The sequence below is a fragment of the Lithobates pipiens genome, unplaced genomic scaffold (genome assembly GCF_037356315.1).
Source record: "Lithobates pipiens isolate NorthernLeopardFrog02 unplaced genomic scaffold, aLitPip1_a1.2 Scaffold_23, whole genome shotgun sequence".
Taxonomy (NCBI): domain Eukaryota; kingdom Metazoa; phylum Chordata; class Amphibia; order Anura; family Ranidae; genus Lithobates; species Lithobates pipiens.
Genome location: NW_027507785.1, coordinates 275451224 through 275475662, shown reverse-complemented (window position 1 = coordinate 275475662; position 24439 = coordinate 275451224). Strand labels below are relative to the sequence as shown.

The 24439-nt window shown below is 40.8% G+C and overlaps 1 protein-coding gene across 5 annotated transcripts in view; it reads left to right on the top strand.

Annotated features, from left to right (window-relative positions):
- The window catches only part of RC3H1 (ring finger and CCCH-type domains 1), a 123508-nt gene extending 99840 nt beyond the window's left edge, over positions 1 to 23668 (top strand). For 3 of the 5 annotated variants that reach the window (XM_077453238.1, XM_077453240.1, XM_077453237.1), the window contains exons 13-20: positions 4124 to 4294; positions 4390 to 4542; positions 8378 to 8591; positions 9171 to 9258; positions 11092 to 11197; positions 13040 to 13213; positions 13625 to 13734; positions 19040 to 23668. In XM_077453238.1, the coding sequence (XP_077309364.1) occupies positions 4124 to 4294; positions 4390 to 4542; positions 8378 to 8591; positions 9171 to 9258; positions 11092 to 11197; positions 13040 to 13213; positions 13625 to 13734; positions 19040 to 19190 (1167 nt within the window). In that variant the 3' untranslated portion in view covers positions 19191 to 23668. The remainder of the gene's footprint in view (positions 1 to 4123; positions 4295 to 4389; positions 4543 to 8377; positions 8592 to 9170; positions 9259 to 11091; positions 11198 to 13039; positions 13214 to 13624; positions 13735 to 19039) is intronic. The other 2 variants (XM_077453239.1, XM_077453241.1) reach the window with 2 other exon arrangements.
- Positions 23669 to 24439: the final 771 nt, after the last annotated feature.

Genomic DNA, 24439 nt, shown 5'->3' with positions numbered 1-24439 from the left:
CACCATTTCCATAATAAAAAAAGGTTCCCTACCTTTCACTTGATTCATAGAACATGGTAAGCAGTATGAAATATTACGCAACACAAGGGATATACGAGCCAGGTGCCCATATGGAATAATTATTGCCTTTATGAACTATACAAACTTTCGGAATTTTCAAACTGGAAAAAATCGGCTATAATAATTCTGTACCAGTTGTATGAAGGGGATGTTTTACTCCCTTTTAATATATTAAAAGATCATTATCAGTTAACAAATACATTTTTTTACCAATACCTTCAAATACGTCATGCACTACAAATCCAAAGCTCAAAAATTAAATTACAGTATGAACACTCAAAAATATTAACAATTGCAACATCAGTTGCCCATACAAAAAGAGGACTATTAGGAGATCTTTATTCTAATTTACAAATAATGGAGACTACTGAAAAATATAAAAATCATTTTGCATGGTGGCAAGGAGACATTGAGGATTTAGATGAGGGGGATTGGATACGTTCCTTGGAAATACTTCCTAGGACATCTTTCTCTCCCTCCCAAAGGTTATATCAGCTTTTTATTATACATAGGGCCCATTACACTCCACAAAAACTTTATACTTGGGTAAAATATGTAACACCGCTATGTCCCAGATGATCTTTATTTAACGGGTCTCTTATCCACATGCTTTGGTGATGTCCAAAGCTTCATCGCTATTGGAACAAAGTATTTACAACTCTGAATTGAATGCTCCACTGAGATAATAGGGGTGCCTAAGCTTGCACTATTGGGTATAATACCCGATGGAGCACTACCAGCAGATATGCATGCTATGTGGATAAGATCCCTATATTTAGCATGAAAAGTTATTCTACAAAAACGGATATCCGCTGTTCCTCCAACCCATAAACAATGGGTTGAGAAACGTAACTATATACTTAAAAGAGAAAAATTAACATTTAAGCATAGAAGTACACCACAAAGGTTTGGTATAATATGGTCACGTTGAATAGAATCTAGTAACGTATTAAATTATGATTTATCTATTATCTATTATTATTATGAGTAGTGAAGGTAGAGGAGATGGAGTAGAGAGCTAGGGTAGAAAGGTAAGGAGTAAATGATGGGAAAAGATAAACTGAATCCACTTGGAGGAAGTAGCCATAGACTGATGATTGAATTTGGTGGAGTTTAAGATGTTGTGTAGCGTGTATCTGTATCTGTTTCTACTCTCATGTGTTAAGTTATTATAAGAGAGGTGCAAGGTTTCTTTTTGTTTTGTTTTCTTACTTTATGATACTTTATTAGCTTGATATAATATTTGTTTATATGTATCACAATAAGAATATATTAGGGCAGGGCTTGACAAATTTGCTTGGAATCTAGGAGCCAGCTAAAAAAGTTAGGAGCCAGGTCGGTAACGGCAATCCAGACCTGTCCCTGGCCTGACATGGAGACGAGTGAGGGGAGGATAGCGCGGCCCCCCCACCTGTCTCCATGTCATTGCCCATAGCTCTTAGAGGGACATTTTTTTTTTTTTATTATTTTTTTTTCAAATGACAATTTTTTTTTTTTTTTATTTTTTTTTTTTTATTGCATTTTAGTGTAAATTTGAGATCTGAGGTCTCTCTGACCCCAGATCTCATATATTTAAGAGGACCTGTCCTGTTTTTTTCAATTACAAGGGATTTTTACATTCCTTGTAATAGGAATAAAAGTGACAATTTTTTTTTTTTAAAAGCACCGTGAAAAAATAAAAAGTTAAAATAAGAAAAAAAAAAATGTTTTAAATGCGCCCCCTGTCCTGCCAAGCTTGCGTGCAGAAGCGAACGCATACGTGAGTAGCGCCCGCATAGGAAAGCGGTGTTCAAACCACACATGAGGTATCGCTGCGTTCGGTAGAGCGAGAGCAATAATTCTAGCCCTAGACCTCCTCTGTAACCCAAAACGTGCAACCTGTAGAATTTTTTAAACGTCGCCTATGGAGATTTTAAAGGCTAAAAGTTTGTCGCCATTCCATGAGCGGACGCAATTTTGAAGCGTGACATGTTGGGTATGAATTTATTCGGTGTAACATTATTTTTCACAATATAAAAAAATTGGGCCAACTTTACTGTTATATTTAATTAAAAAAATAAGACTTTTTCCCCGAAAATGCGCTTGTAAGTCCGCTGCACAAATACGGTGTGACAGACAGTATTGCAACGACCACCATTTTATTCTCTAGGTTGTTAGAACTCCTAAACACATATATATATATAATATATATATATATATATATATATATATATATATATATGTATGTATGTATGTATGTATATATGTATATATATATATATATATATACACACACACACACACACACACATTTTTTTTTTATTCTAAGTAAAGGTGAGATGGGTGGGCAGTGAAAGCTTCATTAGCATCGCTGGCTGTCATACCAACAGCCACCACTAGATGGCGCCAGATTACAGAACTAAACATAGGACCACAGAAGGCCTCAAAGCCGCGGCCTCAATTACCGGCCGGCGGCGGCGCGGCCCGACACGATCACGCCAGGGGGGGGGGGGTGGAAGGAGACAGGATACCCCCGCTGTGCTGCCCCAGGCGCCAGATCACAAATTCTAGTCGCCAATGCGATCTGGCGCCCGGGGTTTGTCGAGCCCTGTATTAGGGACTAATTTTATATATATGTTTATAGTACAACAAAAATCTTGTGGATTAATCTGATATATTTTGATTATATGAATTGCAAAAAAAAAAATATTTGATAAAAAAAAAAAAATCTAAAGGATCCCTAAATAGCAGTAAAAACCTGCCAGGTGTTTTAAAGTGTTTGTTAAAAAAAAAAAAGAGAGAGAGATCCTGTTCCCTTGAAGCTTGTTCTACAGCACAGTCCCTCTAAACTGTAAAAAAAACCTGGCTGATCCTACCACTTCCTGTGTGCCCCCTCTGTGAGCTGACCATGATAATCAGGGCTGCTGAGTCCTGACTACAGTGTTCAGTATACGTCCCATCATCCGCAGCTCTCCCTTTCACCTTCTACCTGTCAGCTCCGTGTCTGTCTCCACCCCTGCCCCTATTATTAGAAATACAATTCTTACATATGGTCCCTGCCAACCCCTCTATTATAGCTAGGTATACCACACTGTATAAGTCTTTTATTAAAACAAGGCATGTAAATACCCTTTTAGAGCAGTCTTTAGGGCTACTTTGAGAGGCGCTGAGCGACCATGTGACCTCCCCAGCTGACATCAGAGGGAGATCTCGGCCCCTTCTGCAGTAGCCATATATCGGAGGTATACAGCGGCCACGAGTCTGAAGATCACTCTAAAAAGCTATTTACATGCCTTGTTTAAATAAAAGACTTATACAGTGTGGTATGCCTTACTAAAATATAGGGGCTGGCAGTGATTTTATTCTTTTCGGTTCACAAACACTTTTACTCTTCCCCACTTTTTCCTAAACTTTTCAAAATGTATTTTCTACTTCACATAAAGCATAAAATATTTTCATGCATCCCCTGATGCAGAACAATTGAGGATTTCTCTGCTTGTAACATGTGACCATGCTTTTTGAGGGTCCATTTATACTTGTACAACTTCAAAGTTGACGGAATTTAGAGTACAACTTTGAAACAACTTTTGATGAATACAACTTGCATGTGACTTGTCCCTCTGAAAAGTCAGACCCACTGTTGCACGTAAAGCATTTGGGTATGAATTTTGATGGTTGGCATTAATGTCTGGTCCTCAAGTTGCATGAAACTCAGGCCAAAGTAGTACATGAACTACTTTGAAGTCGCTGCTACTTTAAGTCGCATATCTATGAAAGGTTATCATTGGAAAACATGGGGTACGACTTGTCATGTGACTTTGATGTACAAAGTCGCACAAGTGTGAATGGGGTGTAAAATGTTTTATGATTGCAATAGTGATCTTGTATGTATCCTGCTAAACGATGTCATGTACAATAATCCTTTTGTGTTTTTGTGTAGTCTTGTTTTTTTTATTTCAGACATTGCATATCTTTAGAAGTCTAATAATGGTTTTATCTAAAGTAAATAATTTGTTTTGTTTTATCTCAGAATATTATGTGTGTCCGTTTTTGTGATCTCCTTTCATTTTCTTTCATGGTATAGGAACACTACGGTCGTTTGCCTCCCCAGCATCCATCACAGCCTCACCCCAGCCTGGATGATCTTCACCGCCGCCGAAAGGAGATCATGGCTCAGCTAGAAGAGAGAAAAGTAATTTCTCCCCCACCATTTGCTGCTTCGCCCACCCCGACACACCCTTTCCATCAAGAAGAGGTGAGATTGGTCCCTGAAATTTTCCTTCCTTTGCATGTTTTTTTAAACTACAGATTTATATTTTACTTTGCAATTTTTTTTTCTATTACTCTTAGTACCTAGATGAAGAACTAAAAATCTCTGGGAAGTACAAAGGGAACGACTACAGCCAGTATTCACCCTGGTCCTGTGACACAATTGGTTCCTACATTGGAAGCAAAGATGCCAAACCCAAAGACGTTTCTGCTGGAGGCAGTGTCGAAGTAGCAGTAAGTTCATCTTCATTGTTTTTTTTATTTTGCTATCGATCATTTTGTATTTCAGTAAGATGAACATTTACCTCTTAGACAGAAAGGATTGCTTCTTCCTCTCGGGATTCACCAGCATAGAGATTCCCAAATGCAGCAGGTGTTGACTCGGGATTGGAAAGATTCTGGTGCTTTGCTTTGGTAGGCAGTGGAGCTGTTGGTAAAACAATTTAGTGATTGTAAAGCTTTTTTTTTTATTTTTTTAAATAATGCAAATGTTATGCGTCCCTTCTCTTTGCAATGGTATTGCACAGAGTGGCCCTCGAACCATCTCTTCTCGAGTCCCCTCGCTGGCATTCTGGGCTCCACCTCTTCTCTTCTATGGGATCCACACCCATTGGCTCGCTCCCAAGCCAGGCTGTTTGCATCCATTGAGAGACACAGCGTGGCTCAGCCTGCAAACCCCACTCTCTGCTCTCAGGATTTCATTGACGGTAGGAGCCTATGGCTCCTGCTGTCGCCTCTGTAAGCAGAGAGGGAAGAGTCACAGCTCTGGATTGAGACTGCTTGCCGTATGTATACATGGGGTGAGGGGCGATACAAATACAGATACATATTTTTACCTTGGTGCAGGGAATGCATAAACCAATTCGCATCCAGGCCAATTCTGACATTTCTCTCCTACATTTAAAATTCATAATTTTTTTGCTAGAAAATTACATAGAACCCCCAAACATATGTTTTTTTATTTTTTAAGCAAAGACCCTAGAGAATACCATGGCGGTCGTTGCAACTTTTTATCTCGCACGGTATTTGCACAGCATTTTTTCGAACACGTTTTTTCCAGGAAAATAAACAGTTTCATGCTTTAAAAAAAAACAAAAAAAAGTAGTTAGCCCAATTTTTTAGCATAATGTGAAAGAGGAAGATACGCAGAGTAAATAGAAACCCAACATGTCACGCTTCAAAATTGCACGTGCTTGTGGAATGGCGCCAAACGTTGGTATTTAAAAATGCCCATAGGCGACGCTTAAATTTTTTTTTACTGGTTACATGTTTTGGGTTACAGAGGAGGTCTAGGGCTAGAATTATTGCTCTCGCTCTAACGTTCGCGGCGATACCTCACGTGTGGTTTGCACACTGTTTTCATATGTGGGCGGGACTTACGTATGCGTTCGCTTCTGCGTATGGGGACAAGGGCACTTTAAAAAAAAAATTTTTATTATTTTTTTTTTTTTTTAGTTTGACACTTTAAAAAAAAAAAAAGTCATTTACTTTTATTCCTATTACAAGGAATGTAAACATCCCTTGTAATAGGAATATGGCATGCTCGGACCTATTTACAGTGAGCTATGGGGTCAGTAAGACCCCATATCTCACCTCTAGGCTGGGAAGCCTAAAATAAAAAACAAAAAAACGATCCTGGCTTTCCAGCCAAAGCGGCGCCGTTCATTTGAATGCAGAGGTCGGGCGTGACGTCATAACATCGCGCCCGGCCTCCGAATGATCATAGAGACTCCAGGGACCATCTGGTCCACCGGAAATCTCTATATCATCCGGGGAGCGGTGGATCCTGTGACCGACTCACCGCTTCCATCGGAGGGGGGGGGGGGGGGGCGTCCCATCCCGCCATCCATAAGAACGATCAAGTGGCGGAACAGTCTCTATGATCGTTTCTATGGTGCAGGGAATCGCCGGCTGAAAATGCCGATATCTGAATGATGTCTGTAACCTCAGGCATCATTCAGATATACCACCACAAAGCCCAGAACGTCATATGACGCAGCTTGGGCGCCAAGTGGTTAAAGTAAAAAATGTCCAGCCTTTAGAAACACTTTAACCACTTCAGCCCCAGAAGGTTTACCCCCCCCCCTTCATGACAGGCCATTTTTTGTAAAAAGGCACTGTTACTTGAACTGACAACCGTGCGATGCTGTACCCAGATAAAATTTATGTCCTTTTTTTCCCCACATAGAGCAGCTGTCTTTGGGTGGTATTTGATCACCTCTGCGTTTTTTTTTTTTTTTTTTTTCTGCCCTATAAACAAAAAAGAACGACAATTTTGAAGAAAAAATATTTATTTTTTACTTTATGCTATAAAACATATCCAATAAAAGAATGTAAACAGTCAAATGTGTTCTGCTACATGTCTTTGATAAAAAAAAGTCCCAATAAGCGTATATATTGATTGGCATCTTAAAACTATGGGATATATTTATGATATTAAATTTTTTTTATTAGTAATGGTGGCAATCAACAATTTTTAGCAGGACTGAAGCATTGCTGTGAACACATCTGACACAAAGTGACTTTGGGGACCAGTGATACTAATACAATGATCAGTGCTGATAAAATAAACTGTCACTGTACTAATGACACTGGCAGGGAAGGGGTTAAAGTGGAAATCCATGCTAAAACTAAAATCCCTGCATCTATAGCCACCAACATTCTAAAACTAACCCCTCTAGCCCCATAAAGAAAAAACCTTTTCTGCAGGCGATCCGACCCAATCTCCATCGGCGGAAGCTCGGATCTCACACTGAGCCCTCAGCCGCGGCTTTGCTGTGGAGGCGGGTGCAGAGGACACATCCGAAAACGGAATCCCCATAGTAACTCTATGGGCTCATTTACACTTGTTTCAGCTTCAACACATGTCAACAGCTGGTTTACACTTGCTTCAAAACAAGACTTTCAGACACGCTTTGTTAATGCTCTCTGAACATCAGTCAAAGCCTCTGTCGGTAAATAAAATGGTTAACTTAGTCCTGTTTACACTTTGCTTTGGCTTCTCTTCAGCCCCACCAAATGCTCATCGAAGCTCCACCAAAGCTTTATGAAAGCCTCATCGAAGCACCAAGCAAAAGCAAGGTGTAAAAAGGACTGTAAGCTAACCATTTTATTTAGTGACTTGAGCTTTGACTGGCATTCAGAGAGTTTTAATAAAGTGTATCTGAAGCCATGTTTTGAAGCATGTGTAAACTAGCCCTATGGGTGATGCCATGCCCCATTAATTTCACAGCCATGTTCGGCCGTGTCCTCTGCAGAGCTTCTGCCTCTGGAGATTGGGTCGGCTCGTCTGCAGAAAAGGTATGTGCACTGATTTTTTCTTTTCTTTACAGAGTTAGGTTAGTGTTACAATGTTGGTGGCTATAGATGCAGGGATTTTAGTTTTAACATGGACTTGCACTTCAATATCAGGGGCGATCAAAGGGTTAAATGTGCTTCTAGGGCATGCTTGTTAACTGTGTGGGGGATGCTTTGACTGGGGGAAGACCGAGATCTGTGTTTCTGCTGAGCAGAAACACAAGTTCTCCATCTTCCCCTCTCACAGAACGGTGGTCTGCGTTGTTTACGCAGGCAGTCTGGTGTTCTGCCTCTTCTGAGAACGATTGCAGGGTGCCTATGAACAGCGGATCCCACTGTGTCCAATCACGTCGAGCGAGTCGCGGCACATGCGCCAGACCAAGTGCACAAAATCACATACAGGTACGTGATTTTGCACAGGAGGTCTACATTATAGAGGTCCCATTGGAGGAATGTGATGCTTTTATTTTGTTTCTTGTTGGCTGTGGCTTTTGGGTGCAGACAGCAAAGGTGCTCACAGCTGTCACAGAAGGTAAGCATGTGGGGGATGAGGACATTTCCTGTAAAAGATGTACATGTACTGTCAAATTACCAAAATAATTAAAGCACTATCTCATACACTGCCTCAGTATTTTTATAGTCATTTCATGAATGTAAACCAAGCCTTCACCAGCAGGTCTGTCGTTTGCCATTAAGGCAGACCTCTCTGACCATGATTTAGGCTCTTCTAGATCTTTTTGCATAATCTATTTATTTTTTGTATTTCCTATAGAATGTTGACAGCAAATCCTTGAGGGATCAGCGCCTTGAGCTGCAACGCAGAGCCACTGAAGCAGGAGAGGATGATCTCATTCCGTTTGGGGACCGGCCTACAGTATCTCGTTTTGGTGCCATTTCTCGCACCTCCAAGGCCTTGTACCAGCCTTCAGGCCCTATGCAGCCAGCATTGGCAACTCAAGGTGTGGCGACAAAATCCAGCGTTTCTGGTGGGTTTTCAGGGGAAGTTAGACACATTGCAGTTATTTTCTATTAAGTTAAATCTAAACCCAGTCACTAAAAAATACATGCTAATTTAACATATGTATATGATTTTTTAAATTTGAATTAAAAATATTAAAAATGCTTGTTGATCTTGCATGAAGGCCTTTGCTTAAGGCACTTTCTCTCATGGGGTGACAACACTGTCCCGTTTTATTAGTTTCTCTCCTTGGTTGTCTACCTGTCATATGCTCCAAGTAGAGGTTATTTGCAGATGTACTGATGCTTATGGGGAAACCCGCCCTGAGCAATGACATGCAGCCACTGCTGGAGCAAATATACATGTAAATAAAATGGCTGAAAGGGACTGAAGGAGATCTGAAGCACTGAGATGCAATAAAATGATAAAATGTAGGTATAAACAGTATTTTTGTAAAAGAACAAAGCAGTTGTTTGATGTTCCGTACTAAGCAACTGAAATTGGATTCAGTTAGGGTAAACGTCTACCCTAACTTTTTAGATTTTATATAGTACCCTTTGCAACAAATACTTCATCTGGTAATTTTTTTTTTCTTTCTCTTTCCCAGATTACAGTCTGTATAGTCACACCAGCCTGGGAGGCCCTCCTTACCCACCCCATCAAAATCTTCCTTCTCAGGGACATTTGAGTGAGAGGTAAAACTTTTCATCTGTGTGCAAGCTGTGCTGTGCCCTACAATAAAGCATAATTAAACTCCCCTGGCAGAGCGAATGGTTTTTGCCATAATGTTCAAGTATGCACACCATTTTTGCTGATTTATCTGTCAAAGCAACCCATATCAGCAACACAACAGCCTCTACGTTCTGCTGCTAACCTCCTCACCCCTGTTTTTTCCGAGGTTCGGCATCTGCTGCCACCTTGATTAGTTTGTCTATAATATCCTATCTCCTTTGCATGGAAGTTAATCCATCCTGGCAGATGCCAAGTTTGTACACTGAGCTGTAGTCAGATAATTTTTTTTATATTTTTTCCCCTTCGTACACTGAAGGGTGTCATAGATACCCTTTAAAATTCTGTTGAGCCACAGCACTGAAAGTGTCGGTGCTTACAACCGATTCATGTACCTGTTAGGAACTAGTATATAAATCTGTCCGTACTAAGGGAAGAGTGTCCACACATGACACTCCTTCCTCCGTTTACTCTTTCCTTCCCTCCCCAGCTACTGCACCTGGCACATTGACACGGCCAAGGAGTTTTGTACTGGGGTGGATGAAGCCCGATGGGGAACTAGTTCTTTATCTGGTCCACTTTACATATTATTCACAGCACACAGCAGTTGTTGGATCCAGAACTGCTAATCGGTCCAATAGCAGCTTTTGAATTTGCCCACTGCAGTGCTCTGTCAAAAGTAAAGAAGACCTTATGGGGAAATAGTCTGTCGGTTCCCCATCAGGCTACACCAATCCAGTGACACGTCGATTCCCAAATATGGTCATTGGCCATTTTTGGATGATATCACCTGTTTCCCCATTTACATTTCGCGTTTGCCTGGGGAATCTCCCGGTAGACAACTGAATGGGGCTGAGGGATGCAGCATCACACACATGACAGCTTCCCAGCAGGGGCACGGCCTGCTTTGAGTAATGAGTTGGTCTTAATAACTGACAGTTTACTGATCTGCGAACTGGTTGGAATTCTTTAAGAAGTGGTTGCTGCCATAGCAACAGATTCTTAATGTGGTGGTAGTAAGAACTACCTGACTTTACCACATGTGTCAATAATGTTACTGATACTGCAGCAAATACTTGCCTAAATTAGTTGAGGTGGTTAAGGGAACGGCCACCAGAAAAGAGCCCATTAGGGCTATTTTGGATTCACCTGAGCCTTTTTTCTACAAAAAAAAAAATGCCTGCCCAACACATCAGAAGTCACCCTCTGATAGGAGTCACCCTTAAAATATTTTTCCGTGGCCAACAATAAATTATCCAGGATTTTTACCCTTTGTGCATAATCCTCATTCCAAGCAAATCCAACTACGTTTAGTGGATATGGATAAGGCCTTTCCGAAGCGGGGCATGGCAGGAAACACTCGCCTTGAAGGTTTCCAAACAAGCTCAGGATATAAGTCCGTATCTCAAATTCATATTATGACAGACCCACATTAACTCTTTGGTAAGCCATGCAACCAAAACCCTTCCTGATTAAGACATTTGGGAAATCCTGCCCTAACAACTAACCTATAACTTTTCTGTCTTGCGTTTAGATCCCTGCCCTATGGAGCGAGGCCTGTCCTGTTTCTTATGTCCCGACCTATCACACTGACCAGTTCATCCCACCATACCTGACCCACTGAAAAAAAAAATGCCTAGGATCCAGTTTTTCATAACAAGAATGGCAAAGAATAGTGTGGCTTTCAACACTAGACTTTGCCCTTTGAGCTACACTTATGGTTTCTGTCAGCCTCTGGGGGTGCTTTCTACCCCCTCTTTCTCGGCTTGAAATTACCACTTGTGATTTCTTGTTTGCAGAGATCGGATGACTAAGCCTCCACCAACATCTGAGAAGCAGCTCAGGATGGAGTTACAGCAGCTGAACCAGCAGATCAGCCAGCAAACCCAGATGAGAGGAATGGAGGTAACATTGTGCATGATTACAAATTAGTTCTCTTAATCATACAGTACAGGATATGGGCAGAATATTCATACACCATGGGTTATAAGTGTGTACATTGAGGTTATTGGATACTGTCAAAGCTTTTAGAGGACATGGGTGTCTCCTGTGTAACCCTACCTTTCTTAGCGAGTCTTCAGTTTTGTGCTAGTGTCTGATGGTGATGGACCTTTTCTCCTTCAGAGAAACTCACCCTTAGCTTAACTAGTTTATTATTTTTCTTTTTTCTCCTAATACCAGCATTGAATTAGTATATCTGGAGTGGAGCAACCTCAATAAAACATTGAAAGCTGTACTCAAACCACGGGCAGTGAGGACAGCCTGCAGTGTTGCTTAGGGCACTGGATGTTTCCCATGGCACTTGGTGCAATGGATTGAGTTAGCCACAGGGTGCTTTACAGTTCTAGGGTCATAGTCCATTACTTTGGAACCCAGTCCCTAAAGATCCCTTCGGAGGTATTACCACTGTCATGGGCAAAGCATAGACTTTTTGCCAAGGCAGATGTCTACATCAACCACTGGAGGGTCACCATGAGTCTGTTTGCCTTGAAAAAAGGGAACCAGATCATCTCATGGACAGAAACTCACTGTTCAGTGATCTCTGCAGTCCACACCCTAATGCCGCGTACACAGTCGGACATTCTGACAACAAAATCCATGGAATTTTTTCCGCCGGATGTTGGTTCAAACTTGTCTTGCACACACGGTCACACAATGTTGTAGGAAATTCTGAACGTCAAGAACACGGCAACGTACTACAAGCTGAGAAAATTGAAGTTTAATAGCCAGTGTGGCTCTTCTGCTTGATTCCGAGCATTCGTAGAACTTTTGTGCTTCGGAATTGTACATGCGATCAGAATTTCGGATAAAGGATTTTGTTGTCGGAAAATTTGAGATCCAGATCTCAAATTTTGTCGGAAATTCCGATGGAAAATGTCGGATGGAGCCTACACGCACGTCAGAATTTCTGTCAAAAAGCTCCCGTTGAACATTTTCCTTTGGAAAATCCGACCGTGTGTACGCGGCATAAGAGTGTACAACTGGAAAGCAAATGATCTCAGCTGCCTGGGTCTTTCCAGATGTTTGCTTTTGGCCGCAAGGTTCTTGCAGCGGTACTCTAAGGTTGTTTTTTCAACCCTTGTTATTTAACTTGTTGGCAAAGTTCTTTTGCCTAGTTGTTCACCCTTGTAACTCATTGCTTGGGGGCATCCCAGGGTCAATGAATACTTTTTGCCTGTACTTTTTTTATACTACTGAAATAAGAGCAATCTTTTCCTACCCATAAATGTTTATATCTTGGCATACAGAATACAGACCACCCTCCTGTCCTTTGGTCACTCTGTTGCTTGTTACAAAACGGAGGATTCACGGAGTGGGGTAGGGTTATAGGGAAGGTGTCCAGTGGGCATGTCCTCGAAAGCACGATCAAGTGTGATCAATCACCTGAAGGTATGAGCCTATAACCCATAGTTTATGAATACTTTGCCTGTGTTCTGTACTGTACTTCCAAGATATACAATCTACAGGCAAGTCCAATTTATTTATTTTTTAATTTTGTTAGAATTATTCTGTTAGGGTCTGTTTTAATGGGGAAGGTGTTGCATATGCAGGATTACAGTAGGGAGATATGGGTGGGCATCACCAGTGTGATGTTGCTATTCACTTATAGTCCAGAATGCGACGGACGTGTCGGGAAAGTGGCTAGTTTGAAACATGTATCGCTAGTTTTGACAAAGTATATGTTACACAGTTATTCAACACACTCCATAGATCAAACTGAACTTTTATCACCTAAATATTTTATAGGTCCCTAGTAACCGTCTGCTAGTACAGAGAGACCCCCCTGCGCTAGGAGGTCAGCAGCAGCCACCTCCACCTCCACCAGCTAAGTGGTCCAGCATGTTGTCCAATGAACAACTAAGCCTCGAGCTACATCAGGTGGAGCGTGAGATTGGGAAGAGAACACGTGAACTTAGTATGGTGAGTCCCAACTGCACTGATGGTACTGAAAGGGGGAAAAAATAGGAGCTGCCATTGCTGACTTGTTTGTGAAGGTGCAGGCTGCAGGGCTGCCATCCCCAACTCTCCTTCACGACCTTCTAAATTTCTATCCAAGATCAAAGACGTGCATAATCCAGTGTCCGGACTTAAATCGCTATCTAAACAGTGAAGGAAGAATAAAATTGGAAACATGGAGCCTGCACCTTCAAAACGTGTATGCAATAGCAGCTCTTATATTTCTTTCATGACAGTTTCCTTTTAAAGTTTAATTGATGCTTGGAAGAGCAGTTTTACCAGATTAGACATAGGTTGTTGTAAGCTATACAGCTTTTTTTTTTTAAATGTTACCATAAACGGCCAGATCACCTTCTGACTTTTTTGTATTTGTAGGAGGGTCACTCTGTGGGTGTGAAGAGTAAACCAGATGTCATCAAAGTTGAGAATGGGCAAATAGAGCCACAGAGCAAGGTTCTGTCGCATGATCTCCCACTAACATTCAGGTATAGAGGGACATTCTGCTTATTTGTTCTGCTACAAAGAAGTAATATATGTACCTCTTGGACAATCTGCCTACATTCCAGCCTCAGTATATTTTTCCTGCTCTTTCAGTCTTTCCTTAAAGAGGAACTTAAGTTAAAATACATAAGTGAATAAAGTGAGCAGCTATAAATACTGTAGCTGCTGACTTTTAAAGCAGTTGTTAATCGCTGGACGTTTTTTTTTTTTTTTAACCCTGCAAGGTAAAGGCATAATATGCTAGTGGCATCGCACACTATCACATTATGTCAAACTTGCCTTAAAACTAGGCCCTCCCGCACCGAGATGTCAGATCTGGAGGCTGCGTCCATCTTCACCCGTCTTGCTTCCAGGTTTGCGGACTCCGACTCTGTGGCTGGTCAGACCAGCAATCGCACATGTGCACGGGAGCCGCCGGTCACTGCACGGGGCTCTGAAGAAACCGCACGGGTGGCCCTTCCTTCAGAGCGCATATTATTACTGTAATATTACTGGCTGCATGTACAGTAAATATCGTCTAAACTGTACACGTTTAGGAGATATTTACATTACCTGTAGGTAAGCCTTATAGGCTTACCTATAGGTAAAAGTCATGCATGGAAGTTAACTTCCACTTTAATAAAGACAATTGCCAGCCCAGGGACCTAGCACTGACTTCACCTGGACTGGTTCTTCGCCAGTCTTTGAGTCCCAGGTGGCACCATGTTGAGCTCTGTTAATTATCCTGCTGCCTCCTGGGACCTGTGACATGTCCCAGGAGGTTTCAGGTGGGTTTGGGGGGGGGGTGGAGATGAACTTCTGCTCTGATCACCTTGGCGATCCAACAGGAAGTGGGAACAAATACCTATCAAAACTAGGTGCCTATCCGCTCCCTAAAGGAAAAAATAAATCAGTACATGCCCAGGAGTAGGGGAGAGAGACAATCGGTAGAACTGCCTTTAGTAATTAAGTTCTGCTTTAAGGTGAAATGCCATCTTTGGAGTAAGGTGTTTTTTTGTTTTTTGTTTTTTTCATTTATTTCTGATGTGTCTAGTTTCTTGCTTGTATACTAAAAATTACTAAGTACAAGCTGTAAAAAGAATCTCGGCTGCTCTGCAAGTTAATATTAAGCTTGGCCATTCAGCTGTTGAAAGACCATACAGTATGTCACAAAAGTGAGTACACCCCTCACATATTTGTAAATATTTTATTATATCTTTTCATGTGACAACACTAAAGAATTGACACTTTGTTACAATGTAATGTAGTGAGTGTGTAACTTGTATAACATAAATGTGCTGTCCCCTCAAAATAACTCCACACAGCCATTACTGTCTAAACCAATGGCACCAAAAGTGAGTACACCCCTAAGTGAAAATTTCCAAATTGAGCCCAGTTAGTAATTTTCCCTCCATGGTGTCATGTGACTTGTTAGTGTTACAAGGTCTCAGGTGTGAAGGGGGAGCAGATTTGTTAAATTTGGTGTTATCGCCCTCACTCACTTACTGGTCACTGGAAGTTCAACATGGCACCTCATGGCAAAGAACTCTGAGAAGCTGAAAAAAATAAGTGTTGCTGTACGTAAAGATGGCCTAGGCTATAAGAAGTTTGCCAAGACCCTGAAACTGAGCTGCAGCATGGTGGCAAAGACCATGCAGCAGTTTAACAGGACAGGTTCCACTCAGAACAGGCCTCGCCATGGTCAACCAAAGAAGTTGAGTGCATGTGTTCCGTGTCATATCCAGTGGTTGTCTTTGGGAAATAGACATATGAGTGCTGCCAGCATTGCTGTAGAGTTTGAAGGGGTGGGGGGGGGGTGGGGTCTGCCTGTCAGTGCTCAGACCATACGTCGCACACTGCATAAAATTGGTCTGCATGGCTGTCGTCCCAGAAGGAAGCCTCTTCTAAAGATGATTCAAAAGAAAGCCCGCAAACAGTTTGCTGCAGACAAACAGATTAAGGACATGGTTTACTGGAACCATGTCCTGTGGTCTGATGAGATAAAGATAAACATATTTGGTTCAGATGGTTTCAAGCATGTGTGGCTGCAACCAGGTGAGGAGTACAAAGACAAGTGTGTCTTGCCTACAGTCAAGCATGGTGGTGGGAGCGTCCTGGTCTGGGGCTGCAAGAGTGCTGCCGGCACTGGGGAGCTACAGTTCATTGAGGGAACCATGAATGCCAACATGTACTGTGACATACTGAAGCAGAGCATGATCTCCTCCCTTCAGAGACTGGGCCACAGGGCAGTATTCCAGCATAACAACCCCAAACACATCTCCATGTCAACTACTGCCTTGCTAAAGAAGCTGAGTGTAAAGGTGATGGACTGGCCAAGCATGTCTTCAGTCCTAAACCTTATTGAGCATCTGTGGGACACCCTCAAACGGAAGGTGGAGGAGCGCAAGGTCTCTAACATCCACCAGCTCCGTGATGTCGTCATGGAGGAGTGGAAGAGGACACCAGTGGCAACCTGTGAAGCTCTGGTGAACTCCATGCCCAAGGGGGTTAAGGCAGTGCTGGAAAATAATGGTGGCCACACAAAATGTTGACACTTTGGGCCCAATTTGGACATTTTCACTTATGGGTGTACTCACTTTTGTTGCCAGCACCCCTGATACTTATTGTACTTACCTGAACCCGATCTCGATGTGTAAGTTATTTTGAGGGGACAGCAAATGTACACTGTTATACAAGATGTACACTCACTACTTTTACATTGTAACAAAGTGTAATTTCTTCAGTGTTGTCACAAGAAAAGATATAAAATATTTACAAAAATGTGAGGGGTGTACTCACTTTTGTGAGACACCGTATCTCTGGTGGCTGTGGCTATTGACAGCGGATTGTCGGGGCATATGATCTGGAGAAGAATCTTGACTTGGAGAGCAGACCAGAATGCAGTCTGGGATCATATGTGTTTTGTTGGATGATTAACCATTTACACAGGACTGCCTGGCTGTATTCATCTTGAATGGTTCCCTACTTTAGTTGTATTATGCACTACATAATACACAAATAGGTTTTCCTTATTTATTAAGGAACACCAGATCAGAAATAAAAAAAAAAGCAACTAATGTTTACAGGAGGAACTGGATTATACTGATGTTTACAAGAGGTACTGGACTATACTGATGATTACAGGGGGAACATCAGTTAGCCAGTCAGGTATAACCCTTCCCACTCTCATCATGCTTCAGTTTTTTGCTAGTGTACTTGGAGGATGGACATTTTTTTTTTTTTTTTTTTAACACCGCAGAGCTCTGCTTTTTCTGCGGTTATCTAGATTGGCTAATCTTTGGCACAACCTTGGACACAGCATTGTACATCCCAATGGACCGGAAGTTGCGTGGCCTTCACGTAATGTGACCCTTGGACACTGGGCTCTGCTTTTGGAACACACCATACATTTTAATGTACTGGTTTATTAGCCACAAAGCACTTTACGTGTCCAGGGTTATGACACAGCCTGTGGTGTGCAGACCAGTTAACACTCAAATGCAGGGTGCTGTTGCCTTGATTGTGTCCCTTAAAGCGAAACTATACTCCCCTTCTCTCCAACACTGTAGTGTCCTGGAGCTCTCTGCCTGCCTCTGACTTTGCTCGGTTTGCTTCTGGTTATCAGTCTCTGTCTTTATTGGCTGGGCCAAGATGGGGTCACTCTCGCACATGCGTAGAAGTTCATTCATCTTGGCACTGACAAAATTGTACCTTGAACTTTGTGTGCGAAACTCTGTTCAGTGCAGAAAGGCAGGTAAGAAATTTCTTATGGAAGGAACATCGTAGGTTTCCTCTGTATAAAAAATCCTGCCATGTAAAATTTAAAAAAAGTCAAACCTGCTCTGTGCAGTTTTTTTTTTTTTTGCACAGAGCAGCCCTGATCCTCCTCTTCTGGGTTCCCCTGCCAAAGCTTTTGGCCCCTTCTCTTTGGCGAGTGTGCTCTTAGCTGCTTTCTATGGAAGCACTTATGCCGCCCCTGTCTGCGTCTATTGACGAAGACGGTATGGGTCAGCCTCCTCTCCCTCATCACAGAATTTGATTGACCCGCTACTATCATTCTGCCCTGTGAGGAATAGCCTCTGCTCTGTACAGAGGTGGATCGAGATCGGGTTCAGGTAAGTACAATAAGTATCAGGGGTGGTGGGGATTGTGTGGCACAAAATATTTTTTACTTATTTCAGTAAAATTAAGTAAGATAAGAAACCCCAATTCCTTTAGAACCACTAAAGGAATTCATGTGTCCCTCAATGGATGAGATGGTATATGGGATACTGGTACATACTGTAGAACCTTTTCCTTAATGTGTTACTAAACCCAGGACCCTGCATTTATTATATCTTAGTTTCCCACAGTACACAGAACATGGAAATGTAATTATTTTAGTAACTATAAACTGCTAAATTAATTTTCTAATCGGCTGTGTGTGTGTGTGTGTGTGTGTATATATATATATATATATATATATATATATATATATATATATATATATATATATATATATATATATATATATATATATATATAAAATGGCAGTCTTGTGACTTCTATCAGTGTCTGGTTAAAGCTTGTAGGGGGAGTTTTTATTGTCCTCTGACTGTCCTATGAGGCTGCATGATCACGGACTCTTTGGACAGTCCTGATTGGCCCTGTGCCAATTGCATGCACCCTTCCAGGGGAAAATAAACTCTTAGCAATGCACACCAAACTGAGCATGTGCAGAGTGCCTTAAAGACTCTGTACTATCGGGAGATGGCTTGGCGACAGTGGAAGAAGGGGAGGATCAGCGAAGAAGCAATTTAAACAACTTGTTTACACAATGCAGAGGCTTAACCCCTTAGGTTCCACAGCGAGTACCATAAGGATGCTTTACTGCATATACAGACTGATTTTACTGTTGTGGGTTTAGTAACACTTTAAGTCCACTGAGAGGACACATTTCCCTTGCCTCTGTTTATGACAATGTTCCTGGTATTGCTTTTCTATAAAATGGAGACATGCTGGTACTAGGACATTGGGCTGGCCCATGTTATGTTGTGTTTTTTATTTTATTTTTTATGGCAGTGTCCAATCTTCTTTAAGACTTTTTGTGTCCCTTAATGGACTTTGGATTAGAAGGTTGTTTCTTGGGAGTGTTTTGTTTTTGGATTTTCATTCTGTTATCTAGGATCTAGTCTGCATACATGGTAGTACAATACACCTTTTTTTGTTTAATTGAAATAATTTGGCTTTTAGGAGAATTAAACCATTTTGAAAAATGCTTTTGCTGATGATTGTGTCGCATAAAGATCAACCACTCCTTTATTTTTACAGCAGTGAGGTGCCAAATGGATCAAGCCTGGCCCAAGACATCACCATGCTTTCTGGAAAGACTGCTTCACTAACTCTTTCAGAAGATTCCCAAGTTGGCGGTGACAACACCGAGGCCCTGAGAACTGGCATCAACTCCTCCACAGCTCCGTAGAAAAAAGGGCTTTCATGCATAAATTTTTTTTCATTTTTTTTTTTTTTGCATCTGAAAGTGTTTTGTCTAGGAGGAAAGTATATAGAAATGAAACGGAGGATTTTTTTTTTTTTTGTGTTTTTTATTTTATAAATATATATATAAATATATTGGAGGGAGAGCTCAGAGCAATCGGGAGTGTAAAAAGAAAAAAAAAGTTAATATTTAAGATTTGCTTACATAACCCCGTTTTTGGGGGTGAGAGATAGCTAAAACCTGTGACCCTGCTCTTATGTTCCCTCCCCTCCAAAGCATGACAGGCTACGTATAAAATGTGCATTGAAAACACCACTAGCAAGAACAACCTCTGCACATATTTTCACATTAACACATTTTTTAATAAAAAAAATTATACAGAATACAAAAAATATATATTAAAAAAAAGACACAGATGAAAATTAGCAGTATCTGCAAGCAATTCAAGATTAGTTGTTTTTGTTCTGTGAATGAACTTAATTTTAATACCTTTGGATGCCTTGGATGCAAGGCTTTAAAGACAAAAAAGGAAGATATTATATATATATACTCTGTTTGATTAATTGTACGATCTTATTGCTGTAGATTTACATTTATTTTTTCTTGTTTTGTTTGGATGGTATTACATAGCCAGAGATCTATGACAGCCTTTTATCATTTTGCTGTTAGGGGGCATTTTCTTTGTGCGCTTAGTCCTTATATTTTTATTAGCCTGTTAGAGGTAGTGGATGTATAAGGGCTTTGCAATCCTTCTCTTGCCTGAGACGTGCAAATAGAAATTAAATTAGAGGCTCTGTTAATCTGGCTGGCAAGTCTATAAAGAGTTAAAAAGAAAAAAAAAAAAAGTTTGAGGCAGGGTAAATGAATCATTTTTTTAACTCGGCCAAAGTGATTTCTTCAAATCTGTCTCCAGATTCAATAGATCCAGCAAGCTGAAAGTTGTAATCTGGCTTACAGTGCTCTGTCTTTTTTCTGTATAGCGATGAAATAATGGAAGGAGCCACTAGCAGGGTGAGAGTTCAGGGTTGACCGGTGTAGAGATGGTTGTTAAGTATTCCGAAAAACATACTGGAGGCAGGCAGTGGCTAACTATACAGAATGATGACTCTTTATGCTATCCAGCCATCTAGCGTAGTAGGAGTGGTGGGGTGATGAGACCATTTGTATTGTTTACAAATCTTTGAGCTAGTTTATGTTACAGCTGTGTATGTGGGGGCAAACTTTTTTTTTTTTCTAGTTTTGGATAGATGAGGAAAGGGTTAGACTCTTGTCAAGTTTTTATTGCTGCCTGTGCCCTACTTGGGGAGATTCATCCTCTGTCCTGGTGACCTTTTGCCACCAAGACAGAAAGTGATGGAAAATCCAAAATATTAGAATGGTTACCAGAGATAAATCATCCAGTCGGGGCAAATGTTCACAAGGCAACCCCTCGAATTCGCACTCACGTTTGGAAGGTTTCCTTTTATTTCCTGTGCCGTTTGTAGGAGAGGAAGGGAAATAAAAATTACCCAGTGGGACAGAGACTGCAAAAAATAACCTGACAGCAGTTTTAACTCCTCCGTACTCTATCCTTAACGTAAAAAAAGTGTTTGCTATACATACACCTTAGGTTTCAGTTATCAGAAGGGGTTAAACAACCTTAAAATGTTTCCACACAAAAATCTCTATAGTTTGTATAGTGATCGTATGTCCTTATTATGCCAGCAAATTAACATAATTTTTTGCCTACGTTTTTAGAGCAAGAGAAAGATTGCCGACCCATGTGTGCCTCGTTTATCAGTGTCTGAAAGAAATCTCTATTATTTCTAGCAACCAATCACATTCTTCCATTCACTATCTGCCCTGCACTGTCACTGATAAAGGGATTATGTTATAGGTTGCAAAGGGTTCCATAGACTGTTCTTTCAAACATGTTGGTAAATAAGTGGCTATGTTTTCCTTCATTAAAGAGGAATTCAAGCTGGCTATGTAATAACTTCCCACATTGTTCTGGTGGGGTAAAGCAAGAATTAATTACTTTTTTTGTTGTTTTTGTTTTTTTCTTTGTATTAGTGTTTTTCCTTCTTTTACCCTTCCTTCTCTTTCTCTCTCTCTTCCCTCTCAAGTATCTCCTTAATCTTTAACTCCTGCTGGGTCAATGTCCGCCTCAGCGTTACGTTCCATGAATCCTATATCGAAAGGCATGTCAACCAGAACTATTATACAACATTATGTACCTTTTATGATAAAAGGGTGGGTGTCTGAGGTCCCTGGCTTTGCCTACCAGTTGATGTTTCCAAAGCGAAGGTGCTTTGATTTGAGCGCCGGTTTGATTTTTTCCTTATCGCCAGGAGGAGGCACCGCGTTTAATATACTGTTTCACATTGAATTAAATTGAACATTTCGGACCTGCCGGTCACACATTTGATATTTGCATATATCGGCTTGGAGTTCAAGCTAACTTTTTTTTCTTTTTTAATTTAATTGAATTACCATAGTGTTATGTGTGTTTGTGTACATCTGCAGTGATAAGCAAACACATGTAATATGTTTTAAGGTTTTTGTTTTTTTTTTTCTTCTCAGATGAGTGCAGCTTCTAGGTTTAGGGAGATCTGCGCACTTTGGAAGACGTTTACTTTTCTTTTTTTTTTTTTTTTTTTTTTGAAAGGCGTTTAATCTGTGCACTTTACAGGAATAAATATAACCTCTTTTCTCTGGGGATTTATTCAGGCATCTATTTTTCCAGTACCTAGTGATTAAACATAGCATTCTATTTAACTATATCCATCTTGGGGCTATAGTTTACTGTAATACCACTTCTAGTGATAGAAAATAGATTTTAAGGTAGGGTTGAAGAAGCTAAGCAATTAGAATGATAGCCTCAGTGCTGCTAGGAACAACAAATCTGTGAATTTTCCAAGTCTTAGGACCCACATAGGTCAATGGCAGGGGGTGGGTTTCTTTTCCATTTTGAAAATGGAAGTACTTTTTAAATTAGTGATTCAACATTTTGGTATAAAATTCTTAGACTCTTGTCACCATGATGTCACTAGTTGTGCACTGATGAGCTCCCAATATGTCTCTTTAATGTTTTAAATAGTCTACTTCTGTAAGTATAAATTGTGGATACTGAGGCATTGCCACTCCTCCTATGTGCAGGTTGAACATGGTTATCCTTTTGATCACTAGGAGACACAGCAGCCCTTTGGGGTGATATTTTCCTTCCCAATAGATGTATGGGCAGAGAGTAAAAACGTTTGCTCCTCTCCTAGGATTTTACATTTTTTTTACTCACAGATTCACTACACTAGAAATGAAAGTGGCTAGTGTTGAAGTTAAGAACTTTAAAAGGGCTAGATTGGATATAGAGATAATGCAGTGGTTCATGCCCCAGTCATCAGGGTACATTGATACCCTCTGGCTAAGAAGGAGTTTTTCTGGAGTCTTGTAACAGCACATGCACAACAAACTGTTGCTGTGGTTGCCAGGTAGCATTTTTTGCTGTCCAGTGGCCACATCAAGGCCAGTAGATACAAATAACGTCCTGATTTTTGCCATGGGAGTTCACAATCTGTAGTCTAACACAGATTGTACTGATCATAGGTCTAAACCATGCTGTTAGAATTTGTGACATTTTGTGTTTACGGTCTTAGGTGTGAGTACCATGGGGAATAACAGACCTGGTATGAGCAGCAATTATTGCATACATATCGTGAAATTTAGATTCAGACACTAAAAAGGTTCAGTTCATTTCATTTGAATTAGAATTTTCTAGAATTCGTACTCCTACTACTCAACAAATTATTCTTTTGTCTTTGTTTGCTCATGGCAAATTTCCACCCACACGGTTGCAGTTTCTGCTGGAAATTGTGCTGCATTTGTATCGGTTTCTTCATACAGCAATCAGAGTTGTGCCCCCACTCCATCACATTTTCCACTCCCAGTTTTACATAAACCTGCAAAATCAGACTCCTGTTCCCTTCAAGCTGCCTCATCGAAACTATAAAGAGAAAAAAAGGGAGAAAATGAAGAAGCATTCAGACGAATTTGTTTAGCAAATAACTTCTGTGAAGTTGCTGTTTTCTAATGGTGTTATAACTCAATAATCTAGAAACGTGGGGAAACATTCAACTGGTAGGCACTGTTCTCAGTAGCCGGGACCTCTGAGTTCTAACTTTAACCAGCACACCTCTATATTAGACCTGAAGAAGTCTCAAGTCTTGTGATCAGCCTTCATTTTCTGTCAAGAGATCTGTGGAGGAGGGTTTGGGTAGCAATACAGACCTTTTCAGTTTAACAATTTTATTCTGCATGGTTAACCAAAATGGTATTGTGTTCTTTTAGTTCAGCCAAAACAGTTTAAATAGCGAGTGGCATAAAAATGTAATTGTTTAATGTAAAACCAATGTAATTGTTGGTTGCCTAGCTGTCATCCTGAACTGCTGCCTTGTCACTGTCCTGAATAAAGTATGCAGATCAGGGAAGTTGAAGTCAAACGTCCTTACTTGTTTTAGGTCAGTAATGCAAAGAATGGAGACCAAGAGGGATCAGATAAGGAGGCAGACATCTAGCATTTAAAGAAATTTATCAGCAAATAGCCGCCCCCGTGATCCTCTCATGACAGGTTTCCTTGAAACCATAGGATTGAAATCCTTTTTGGCCTCTCTAGTGGTGAGATCACCTCACTACAACTCCCGTCTTCACCTTCAACAGCAGTCATTATGGAAGCAAGAGTCTCTTCGCTGTAGTCCTCTGTCCAGCAATGAGAGAAACCCCTTTCTAATGCCTGAGACAGATTGGTATTTTGGGTAACTAGTCTGGGGAGCTCCCACCCCTAAAACCCATAAAAGCCTATGATTCAGTATTCCAACATCCACCTACAGTTGAATTCTCTGTTTTAAGTAGAATAGCTGTTTAATGGAATCTGTCACTACTTAAAGCCTAATAATTTTAATTTTACTGAGATTTAAGTACGTAGGTTGTTGGTGCAGGTAAATAAATTTTTACCTCCCTTCTTTCTATAAGGGTTTATGTACATTGAGATATTCATGCTGTGTTCAGATTCTTACTGCGTACATTTTTATATGGATCTGAACACAGCAGCAATGTGGGCTTTGGCTCCATGCACGCAGCTGCATTGTGGTCAGTATTCCCCTTTAGTTTTTTCCACTGTATGCATGTAAGAGTTTGTTGGAACATGCAAATGGACCTTCCCTCTACAAAAGAACCTGCTTAGTTCAACTCGCCAATCTCCG